The sequence below is a fragment of the Kryptolebias marmoratus genome, linkage group LG11 (genome assembly GCF_001649575.2).
Source record: "Kryptolebias marmoratus isolate JLee-2015 linkage group LG11, ASM164957v2, whole genome shotgun sequence".
Lineage (NCBI taxonomy): Eukaryota > Metazoa > Chordata > Actinopteri > Cyprinodontiformes > Rivulidae > Kryptolebias > Kryptolebias marmoratus.
The window spans coordinates 17,546,679-17,558,603 of NC_051440.1; the positions used below are offsets into that span (position 1 = coordinate 17,546,679).

Here is an 11,925-nt window from a genome sequence, read left to right on the forward strand (position 1 = left end):
TGGCTCTTGTTTCTAACTTATCAGGCCCACAAAATTATATTTTAAATAAATTTGAACTGGACTGCCGATCTGTGACAGATCGAGTCTATCGCTGGTCATTTTGCTTAAAAAACTGAGCGTATAGTGTAAACTTCTCAAAGGAAACTAGCTAACTTTGAAGCCAAGAAAAATAAGTCTGATGTTTTTCAGTAATTTTTGATATCTGCAGAAATTGTCAGTTTCTTCAAATAAAGACTGAAAACATTACTGTTTACTGTAGCTTTCCCATAAAGTTGAAAACTGATTTTTATTAGTTTATCAATATGGAAATAAATCCTAATAGCAATGTCTTTTTACATGTGACTTTTCTCTTTAATCATTAAGCTGACATAAAATTTGAAATAAACAACAATTTGACATATTATACTTAAAAACAAGTTCTGTTTAGAGTCTTTTTTCAAACAACATGGACCAAAATTGACCCTCAGGTAGGACCAAGGTCTTAATTTTGACCCCTTGAGTAACCGAGTTTAATATATAGCCTACAGAATCTTGTTCTACAGATTTATTTAAATGGATACAATTTCTATCTGACAGTAATAACTGAAGGATTAATACTTAATCAATGTTTCTGAGAGCAGGGATGTGTACTTTTTAGAGGGTTTAACACCACTCAATTTAGGACGAAAAACCTCTAATATCACATCATATCATGCCATGTTTTACTTTATAGGTAGCCTACCCCATGTAGACATTTAAAAGAATAAACTTTGTTTTTTATGGTTCCTGTAGTAGCCTTAAGTGCCTGCAAGTGTTTGAGAGAAAGTGAGAGATACATTTGACCTATCTTGTTTAATAAACACTAAATCAATAGTTTCTCACGGAGTAAAAACCAGAGGCTTGTGCCTCAGGCAAGTTTTCAACTCAATTCATAGATTCACTTACAGGGAAATCACTTATTATTAAGCATTTCTCCCATTTTATGCTGACCCTCCGTGGACACACACCTTACAGGAGGAAGAGAGAAAGAAGGGGGAGGGAGTCGTGCTGCAGACACTCAACTTGCAGCTGCGAGCGGAGAGGACGCATGTGGCACGTCGCTGCTGGTCAGGCTGTGGACGCAGATCCTAGCTCTCTCCTGCCGTAAATGCACACATGAAGGCAGGTCGGCTCCATAACTGAGGGGGAGATCTGGCCCCTCCTGGCTCGCAGTGGATTCCCGTGGCGGTATGGACGGGCTGCAGCCAGAAGCCGCCGGAGGAGTTGGTGAGATCGGGGAAAACGCGGAGGAAAAGTATCGCGCTCTCGCCTATGACACTGCCCTCAGCACTCTGGTGGCGGTGGCCCTGTATGTGGTGCTGAAAGTCAGCCTGGATGGGTTCAGGCAGTGGCGCGCCAGGACCTCGGTGCTCGTCGTGGGTTCGGGTCCCGTGGGGCTGACGGCCGCGCTGGTCGCTGTCCGCTCCGGGAAGGTGCTGAAACTGACCGTGCTGGATGAGAGGTACCGGACCGCCCTGCTCTGCCGACCCCAGCAGATAGCCCTGGATCCCCGCAGCGTCAAGTTTCTTCTGGGACTCGGAGTGGACTTTGACAACATGGAAGGCTGCTGGCACAACGAGCATTTTTTCACCAAGATAGGCGTGTTTCAGGAGTACCTGCTGAGCATCCTGGAGCAGAAGAAGCAGAAGGTGGAGGTCAAAGTGCAGCTGGGAACCAAGGTTTGACTTCTTCACTCAGATCTGCAAACCAGTCTAACTATAATTATGGTGCCTAAAAATATCAAAGCTTTTTGCAAATTAGAACACAATAATCCTTATCTGGTTCTGCCAATTTCATTAACACCAAACTCATGCAACTTCATTTCTCTCCATGGACACTCAAATTACATGCTTTTGATTTGAAAATAATGCAGTTAGTTTACAGAGAAAAGGGAAATAAAATAGCCCACAGTATTTCATTTGATTATTATTGAATTATTCTTTTGTAGGCTTTAAAAACATAATCTTCCCAAAGTGTCAGCAGACACAGAAGACATTGTTGTGTTCTTTCTCTTCAGCAGTAACTGAGATGCCTGAAATATATGGAAACTTCTTGTTCAGATGTTTGTGTTGCAACCATAAAAATCCATTAAAACACAGAAGCACTGGCATATTTATCTCACCTTCATTGTTTGAGAGTTGTCCAAGTCTTTTCAAAGACTGAAAGCAAAGCTCCTGAGTTACAACCCTGTTATATAAACAGAGTCCTTTCCACAGTTTTACTGGGGTCAGTGGAAAATAAATGGCAGAATTACAGCCAACAAGTCTCCACCCAAACACATTACAGCACCAGAAAAGTAGATTTTGAATGTAATCCTATTTTGAGTTCAAAGAGTTTATTTATTCACATAGGATCTTCTTTGGTTTCTTTAATCCAAATACTGCCATGAGTTATGCCATCTGATTTTACAACACAATAAATACAGCACAGGTTTAATCACTGTATGATAACAAAAATTATCCTAGTTTTATTACAAAAGATTTTATGTTATTGCTCTCTCCATGTGCTTTATAAACCCCCCACCTTAAGGTTGGAGCTCAGCTTATGATATTGAAGTAACCCACCAAGACAAAAACATCAAAATTATTAAAAGCTGTCAGTGATCAGTGCAACTATGATTAAAGGTACTCGTTGCAATGTCATAAAGCTCAGTATAAAAAACATTTTTGTTGCTCATATTGATGGTTAATGTGTCTTTAAAATTAAAACTTGTAAGCAGTACTTTTAACTGGATGCAAACTACATATGTTTGTTTACCTTTGTTTACTTGTTTACCTCCCATCTGATTCCACCATATTTGTTTACCTACATACAGACAGTCTAATACAGTCAGTCATGTGACTCAAGCTCCCCTGTGGTTTTCAGAGAATTCAGCCAAGTCCTTTGTTTACATTGTGTATTTGCATTTCAGAATTGCGTATCAACATATCTAGAAAAGTTCTAGAGTAAACTGCACTGTCTGATATAGTTTAAGGCACCCTTTTTATGTTTTAAAATTGAAATGACATGAATTAAGTCTGAGATTCACTTTGTCAAATGCAATAAAAGTACTTTTATCTCATTTTACTGTTTAACTTTCCTTCATTAAACCATTAAACCATTAAACTCAGGAGCAAACATTTTTTCACTGTCTTAGATTTCTTAGATTTTCCTCTTTTCGGGCCTGTTGTGAGGGTTATTTTTCGTTGCTGCTGCCCACCTTCTTTTCTGGTGATTCACCAACCTTTAGAAGATGGAAGACAAGGTCAGCAGGGTTTTTGATAACAGCAAAGCTATGCTTCACTTAGAGTCGATGCCAAGCCTGCCATTTCCTCTTGATTAGACAAGACAGCGGACTTGATGACAGATACTTTTATGCTTCTAAGGTCCTAAAATGCAGAAGGGGTCATTAAAATCACCTGTTCAATGTGGCCTAAATAGATTAGACATGGCTCTCTTAGGATGTTGGCTATTACATCCACTGCACAACCCTTTCATTCTCCCTCTCAGCCCATCTGGCTGTCCTCCAACTTGATTTGGACAGCTCCTACTCCTCCTTTACACAGACATCATGCTGCTGAGAGGAAGTAAACATTCAGCAGAGCAAAGTAATAAACTCTCTCTCAGAGATGTTCTGCTGTTTATACAAGAGCAACCAAAAAAAGCCCATTGTAATTTTCCTTATACTGTAATGTTTTATTAAAACCTGCCTGCTCCCTTCTGTAGATTAATAGGTAGTGTCGGAAATAGAACTCATATTTGCTGGTCAGGCTGCAGGGATAGAAAGCATAAACAAACCTCTTGATGAAGTATAAATAAGATCGACAACTAATTTCTTTGCTGACAAAGAAAAATAAAACAGTTCATCATCCTACTTGCAGTTTTTAAATCTCTTAAGTCAGAAATAGAAGTTTTTTATTACAGTTTCTCATGATGTCTTACAAAGTATGAGTTTATCTGCTAGGTTAAACCACCACAAAAGGTAAATATAGCTGTTATAAACTATATGTTCTCTTTGTGTTTTAGTTTACAGAGGAATACCTGCAGCGGATTCCACACAAAGAATGGCCACGGGTAATTGTGGTGGCTGATGGTTCGTGTGGCGACTCCTGCTCCGTGTTGGGGATCAGCTCTGACTACACCGTGGAGTCCTGCCATGCCTACGGAGCTAATGCTAGTATAGAGAGATTAGACCAGAGACAGGTCAGGTAACACACTTGGCATTTATGTATTTGTTTATTGCACTCGAGGTTAAATGTATGCAGGAAATAATTGAAATAAAAACAAGACAGCTGGCGCGTAAAGTCATCACAGATAAAGCCGGATGCAAACATGAACGTGACGATATATCAGCACACTGAGTCAATAATCTTCCTGTTGCTGTTTGTGTACAGAATGAAGCATGTCATAATAGTGGCACTTTTGCTGTATTTGCCTGCCTTACACAGATAATCTGAGCAAACAGTGAGGCTCAGCGTCTAACAGCAACTGAACACAATATCCGACTCGTCCAAACAGCTAGATTTCAGGAGACTGCTGGGTCTCGTCAGCATCAGTGCTGGCAGATGTTTCTATGTAGTCGCTGAATTTGAAAAGGACAGCTGCTGTTCAGATGGAGACAGGTGGATGCCATGGTAAAGCTTTGGAACCAGACTCATAATTTGTCCCAATTGAATTGAATCTGGATCAAGATATCAAAACATCAGCTGCCAGTAGTCATTTCTAAAAGTACACTAAAATTAACCAATTTACTTATTATTTTTTTCTTAATAACAAATAAAAACAGCATGAAACAAGTAATACACACTAGAGAAGTACGTTCCTTAGACAATCCAACAACCAAAATCCCATTCCAGCTGGTGTATAAAGATGAAGAGATTCAAAATATAATCCTGTTTTTTACAGCAAGTGTCTGCTGCTAATGCTGCATGGGTCATGAGACATTAACCGTCTTTATTACTGTGCTTGATTGATACAGTTTGACTCATGAGGCTGAAACCTTGTTCTTTATATTCTACAGTGAAAACACAGAGCATTATTTAGGTGGAAGAAATAAACAGGTTAAGGTGAAAAGCTCCAAACTAACATCAAACTACCATGTGAACACAAGCGGAGAGTCTCGTTTTATGCCACCATAACCATTCATATCACGTCCTGTTTGGTGGCTGTGTGGCTGTCTTTTATTGGCCACTGTTCTCTCTAGCTGCTTCCTGTAATGATTGAATTTTTCTCCCAGGATATGACCTGGTCCTTCTACTGTCCCTTCCTCCTCCCCCTCCTCCTTCTCTTCAACGTCATTACCCAGTTGCTGCTCTCTCATCTCACAATCTCCCTGGGCTGCTCTAAAGGCTGTTTTTGATCTTAGTCTTGGATGTTTTGTCACTAAAAAAAAAAAGAAATTCTTGAGGGAAAATGATTAGTCACTACAAGGTTGAGCCACTGAATAAAAATCAAGCTATTTTTAATCCCCTCTTGAGTGACATTATGCCTGCAGTCTTTTCTCCACAGACACATCAAGAATTACACTTAAAAGGGACTAAACTGTTTTTTTATGTTGACAATATTATGTATGACAAGAATAAAATTCCTTGAACTCATTTTGAAATAATTGGATTTTCTACCTCTTTATTGTTACCTTCAGGTGCCGACACCTGAGATCCGTGCACACAGCCTCTACTTTGACCTGTCTGCATATGGAGTGGAGGCTCTCAGAGAGCACAGAAACCCAACAGCCAAGCCCGGCTTCCACCTGAAGATCTACGGCACCTTCAGGAACCGCTACATGGCCCTTGTCTGTCCAGCTTCTGACACCAAGATGGTTCGCTACCTCAGGCACACTGCAAACTCCTCTGTAAGACTTTTTATTAGTGGAAACAGCCAAACCGGCTGAAAATATGTCAGTAAACTTGACGGTCTAGCAAAAATTTTGTGTGTTTGAATGCTGAACTCTGCCTTTATGGCTCGACAGTTGTTTTACTCACTCTGTCTCTTTTCTTTTGGATTTGGCAGCAGATTCATTCTTTATCATAAACTTTTTTTCCGAGTTGTCCAATTCTGCCATTTTTTTTTACTTATACAGACTACGACCAGACTAATGTAGGTCAATCATGTAATTCAAGCTTTCTCTTGGTTTTTGCCAAATTCAGCCGAGTGCTTTGTTGACATTGAGTGCATACCTGCATTTTAGAATTGCATATCCATATATCTGGAAAACTTTTGGAATAAACTCTTTCAAACTGGACTATTTGATATAGCTCAGGATAACCTTTTTTGTGTTTGATTTCATAGTTTGGAATGATTTTATTCAAGTCACAGCAATGTGATGCATCAAAGGTTTGCATATTTGTCACCTGTTTCGTAGAAAATGGACTTTGAGCCGCTATTGTGTGAGTTCAGTTGTTTATCCATGGTTTTGGTTTCTGTGTGCACGAGGTGCTTTTATGTGTTTGTTGACATAATGGATCGTGAGTGTTCATGAACCTTAGAGTGTATGATGAACAAATGGGAAAGGAGGAGAACGAAGCTTCTGTGTGTTTGTGTGTGAGTAAAAAAGCCATCTGTAATCTGTTGTTACACATGAGTGAACAAATGCGGGGCAGGAGTCTTTTTTTTTTCTTCACCTGCTTAACTGTTGGAGCTGGTACACCTACTTGGCTGTTAGTGTTTTATTTAAAGTCACTTGATTTTGATGGTGAGTGCCACTCTGATCCTGCATAGCCTGCAGGCACAGCATGTAGTGTTGTTTCAGTTCACACAGGTATGTCGAAAGACCATTCATGGAGCTCTTGTTGTTATGTGGGTGCCCATTCAAAAGCTCTGTTACTTGGTAACAGTTAACTGTGTAAGTGTGGTTCGAAGAAGAGCAGAGTTGAGCAGAGAGAAAGCAGAGACTTTATTCAAAAAGGCCTGCAGCAGTTCCTCATTTTATTGGAATTAGAGGGTAAGCAGCAGCCAGGTGCTGCTAATTAAATGCACTTGATTAACGGATCATCAGCAGGTGTGACCACCTCTGTGAAGGCAAGCAGCTTTCAAGTGTCTGTTAACACAACACCATCATCAATGATCTTAGAGAAGCAACTGTTCCTATAACTATCTGGGAACAATTACAAGGATTTTAAAAAGTTTTAATTGAACAAGAGACATTTGGAATAATTTAATTTGAACAAACCAGACTAATTTCAGATAACTGACTTTAAAGCAAAATAAGACTTCTATAAAAACCTCATATCACCTGTTAAACATAATGGTTTTAGATAACTTGCCTTGTTTCCAAGTGTGCTCTGTTTTGTTTACAATAGTTGAAGTCTTGACTCACATTTCTACATCCCATGTTCTGTGTCAGTTCCTCATTCAACCACAATTTTATAACAGTTTCTCAAATTTTAATTTTTTTTTCTTTAAACTGGTTGGATGTTCTTGTTGGGGAAAAGCACTGATCAGGAGTTTAAATATTATATTTTTCAACTTGATAGGTTCAGATTAAAACACAGTTAAGTTCTTATAGATATTTCTTTACGTTCTAAGTTAACACATCAAAACAGTTTGTTAATGTTTAGAGTTTAGATGCATGCATTAACAGGTTTTGGAAATAGACCTGACAAAATCAACAAAATTCTTGAGTATTTCCAAAATTTCCTTGATAAAACTCTAATTTTCACATGGATTTAAATAATTACACTTTATGAGTTGAGCAAGTATTTTGCACCACATTTGCGTTGTTTGAAAACATTTTATCAGAAGTTTATTTTTTCATTTGGCACTAAAAAAGATAGCACTGTACCTCATACTTAAATGAAAAGTGTGCGTTATTAACTTATGGCTGAATGACTTTAACATTTCTCTCTGTCTCTCTTTGTTCACCAGATAATGAAGAACATTTTTCATCAATCTTTCAATGCCTATAAGACAGACATAGAACCTCGTCTGAACGACGTGACGCTCCACCACATGCAGTGCAGTCGGCGTCTCTTTGAGATCCAGCTGTCCCACAGACGCATCAGTGCTGCCTATATCGAGGGGGACAGTGTTGCTGTCATTGTAGAGGGTGAGGCAGCACGAGTCCTCAATTTTGACGCAGGTACACCTGTATAAAACACCATCTATTTGATTGTCAAGATTGTGAAGGAGTGTTTTAATCACAGACTTCAGAGCAAATAGAATTTAAAAGCAAAGAAGCATCTTTTCACAAATGTCTGTATGTTTTGTCTCAGCATCTTTTCTGTCCATCTTCCAGGTTTTGGGGTAAATCTGGGCATGCGAGGCCTTGAGTCAGTGGGGACCTTCATTTACCGCATAGCCACGGCTGTGGACCAGAATGACATTTTAGAGGCTCTGTCAGCTAAGATGAAGCACTCCAGACAGGTGGCAGAGGCCTTCAAGCAGGCAGGTCTGACTGAGTCAATGTATGAGTGAAATAATGGGCCTACTTGATGAATGCTTAGTGCCATCTAGTGGGAAATAGTGGATTGTTCAGAGAGTTTGACCAATGATGCAAAAACTGGGCTCCTCATAGTTTCATATGGAGCTGAATGATTGGGATCAGATGAATAATTTTGTGAACCTACATGTATTTGGAGTAGTGAGAGTAACAAGAGTTACATTTAGATATGGAGTATTTTTCATGTTTAGACAAAAAGACAATCACATTACATCTTACAGCTGCAATAAAACAGTATAAATTACTCACACAGAGAAGTGTAAGCAAGATAAGTATTTAGCTCTGAGAGGTGATGGAAGAAACTAGGATTATGTGACTATAAATTATCTGAATCTGTATTTTCCTCTTTTAATTAGGTAAATGATTGACTTGGTTTCTAATTAATACCTGATTGTGTGTTATGGTGTGCCACATATGTTGTAAAACTGTCTGTGATGCATCATCTTCAGCTGAGAAATGTTAGTGTTTATAAAGACACATGCGGGAGCAGATGAAGTGAGGCAGCAGCTGTTCCAAAGGGTTTTCAGTCATTTTTTTGTGTGTGTTTGGCTGATGATGGGTGATAATAATGGTGATGATTTTCTATTTGCTACAGTGGCTTATTTTGCTGTGCTACCTTGTAAATAGCATTTTTTTTTGTCATATTTATAAAAATAGATACCATGTATTTTATTATATTTTTTTTGTATATTATTGTTTTGATTATGTAAAATGTTTCAGTGATGATGATGATGATGATGTAGTTGAAGTGCCAATAAATCTGGTGACACACTGACTCAGCACTAACAGTTGTTGTATGGATCTGCCTCAATCCTTTAACAGTGATTGATCCGTTTAAAATGCTTTAATAAATTCACTTTGTCTTTTTAACACAATATTTTTTACTTTTAAAGACAAAACACAGATAAAGGTAAAGGTAACATATATACAAATAATTATACTATTAATCAAAGATATAGCAATTTAAAACTTTTTTAACCTTACTTGTCAGGTAATTGTGAAAGAGGAACAGTCCTGGTTTAATGGCCCATCTAAGTCAAATTGATCAAAAAAAAAAAAAGAAAGAAAGAAATAACAAAAATTGTGGTTTGTGTCCTTAAAACAAACAGACAAGTAGGACAGACACACAATAAAAGCCAAACTATGTAAACATAGTCAGATAACCACACACAACAAACTGTAAAATAAGCAAACTGCACAATAAAAATACACACACGCGCACACACACACACACGCACACACACACATGCATGCAGATACTCATAGATGGATTAGCTCACCACATACTTCGAAAACTAATTAGTGATCAACAAATTAGATGTAATTGAACAAAAATACAAACAAGAAGCCTGCGTTATACCAGGCTTCACAGCTAAATACCAATTTTTTATTAAGATTATAATGAATTTATTAGTCAAATTTAGTTCAAGACAGACTGACCTGTCTGGTGCCGTGTGCCATGTTGCATTTAATTCATTCCAGTTTTGTGTTTTTTTAAAAAAAGCTGCAGGATTTGAACTCCTGTCTGAGCTGTGTCAACAGTTTTCTAAGAAGTAGCACTGACCTCTGCTGGTTAAACCTCACTGTTGCATCGAATTCATGACAAATTCACATAGATGTATTTTCTATTTATTGCACAACATGTTCCTCCATATGCCAGTATCCAGTTTTAAAATGTTTTATTTAAAATCTTTTTATATCTGTTAATATTTTCAATTAAATGTTATAATTTAAATTTTAGTAGAACTGATCATGAATAGTAAAGCCAAGCACATCATGTTTCCAAGATTCTGTTTTAATAAAAAAATATGTAAATATACAGAGAAAAAAGCTTTTTGCTAGCTGTTTGATGGTAATTTAAAATGCATTTCAATAATTGTTTTTTTTTTAACGAGGGTAAATTTGGGGTTTGGGAACAGTTGTAGTTTTGAGATTTAGACTTAAGCATTCTTGCTCAAGTTTATGTCCTCTCAAATCTCTTCTTGACTCATATACAATAATATAGAGTCTGTCTGCCCCTGAGTCCAATATGATCAAATCACCAAATGTTTTAATAGATCATCAACATTAATCTGTTATAAGTGTTAAGTCATAATGTTTCACACTTATCTATCAATATATTCTATTCTTGGGAATTAGAGAATGAAGTGATGAGAATTTTGTAAGGAATAGGAAAAAAAGTGATTTTACAAAACATGTTGATATAAAATAATTCCCCACTTAGGTGCCCAGGTCATATGGCAGCAAAACAAGTCCAAATTATCACCCCTCCACCACCGTGCTTGACAGCTGGAATGAGGTGTTTTTGCTGATATGCTGTTTAATTGTTGATAAATTTCTTAAGTCTTCAGAGTAACATCTTTCATGAGTTTGGGCCAACATGGAATTAAACTGCATTGTAGCTGATGGGTTTCCACTCATCAGTGTGTAAGGAGACAATTCTTGTTGAACATAAAGTCAAAAAATATTTGATTTTAGAAGATGGATGTCATTTTCAGTATCTGATTAGGTGCATTCATGAACTTAAACAATAGTTTCAAACATAAAATTTAAAAAATATGCATAAAATTCTGCTTGTTTTTTTTTAATTTATTTATACTAACCTCTAGAAGAATGAAAAAGATAAATAGTTACAAATATTGTAAGAAAACTATTTCATTAGCATGACACTGTTCTGTAACATACAAAACACAAATAAGTTTTCAGAGATGCTGCTTGGGAAAAACAGCACCTTGCTATTGAACAAATAAAGTCAAACAAAGAGAAATGCAAACCTAAGAGACAGATGTTGGATTTTCCAGCTTGACACTAAATAAACTAAATCATTCATTTATTAATAGGTCAGTAATGTAGTTTTGTAACAGCATGGTTCTGCTCTAGAACAATTTTTTTTATTAATAGAAACATTTACAAGTAATACAACTAATCAGCTGAGCATTAAAATGAAAAGAATGCTTAATGCTTACAGAACACATTTTCAATACTAATAGTTTTGAAAAACACTAAACATTACTGAGTTATGATCTGTTGTCAATAGAGGTGAAAGAGAGTGACCAGCTGAGATCTGTTCAATTTCTCTTCATCAACAACATTAAAGCAAAAACCAAACAGACAACTTAAGACCCCTTATTCCAAAGCCATTTCCTCTGTCTAATTAAAAACAATCATCCTTTGGGTTCGCCTTCCAAGGTCAATAGTCTGGACCTCTGAACCGGGCCCCTGCTGTAGTGCAGGGCCTTTCATTAGATTAAACACAATAATGAGAAAATCTTTTATCTTTGCATATAATTAAAGCTGGGTTGAAGGACAACTCAATCAATGATGTGGAACGACAAGTTCGTAAATGAATTAGATCTGCCGATGGGGGCTTGGCTGCGATCAATGACAAATGTTAAGCGGAGAGTAGATGTGCTGCAGAAATAGCAGGAAATAGCAAACTATCAGTCCAAACAAACCTAACAAAAAATACATATGTACATTTTTTGTGTGTT

General features: G+C 37.3%; 1 protein-coding gene across 2 annotated transcripts; it reads left to right on the forward strand.

Annotated features, from left to right (window-relative positions):
- Positions 1-683: 683 nt before the first annotated feature.
- Positions 684-9,209, forward strand: si:dkey-234i14.6. 2 transcript variants are annotated; one of them, XM_017405672.3, is made up of 5 exons: positions 942-1,697; positions 4,024-4,200; positions 5,639-5,848; positions 7,861-8,074; positions 8,231-9,209. In XM_017405672.3, exons 1-5 carry the CDS (start codon positions 1,209-1,211, stop codon positions 8,407-8,409), a joined length of 1,269 nt encoding a protein of 422 aa, XP_017261161.1. In that variant the 5' UTR covers positions 942-1,208; the 3' UTR covers positions 8,410-9,209. The 2 variants fall into 2 exon arrangements, with proteins under 2 accessions (XP_024859377.1, XP_017261161.1); XM_025003609.2 differs by lacking the exon at positions 4,024-4,200 and having other exon boundaries at positions 684-1,697.
- Positions 9,210-11,925: the final 2,716 nt, after the last annotated feature.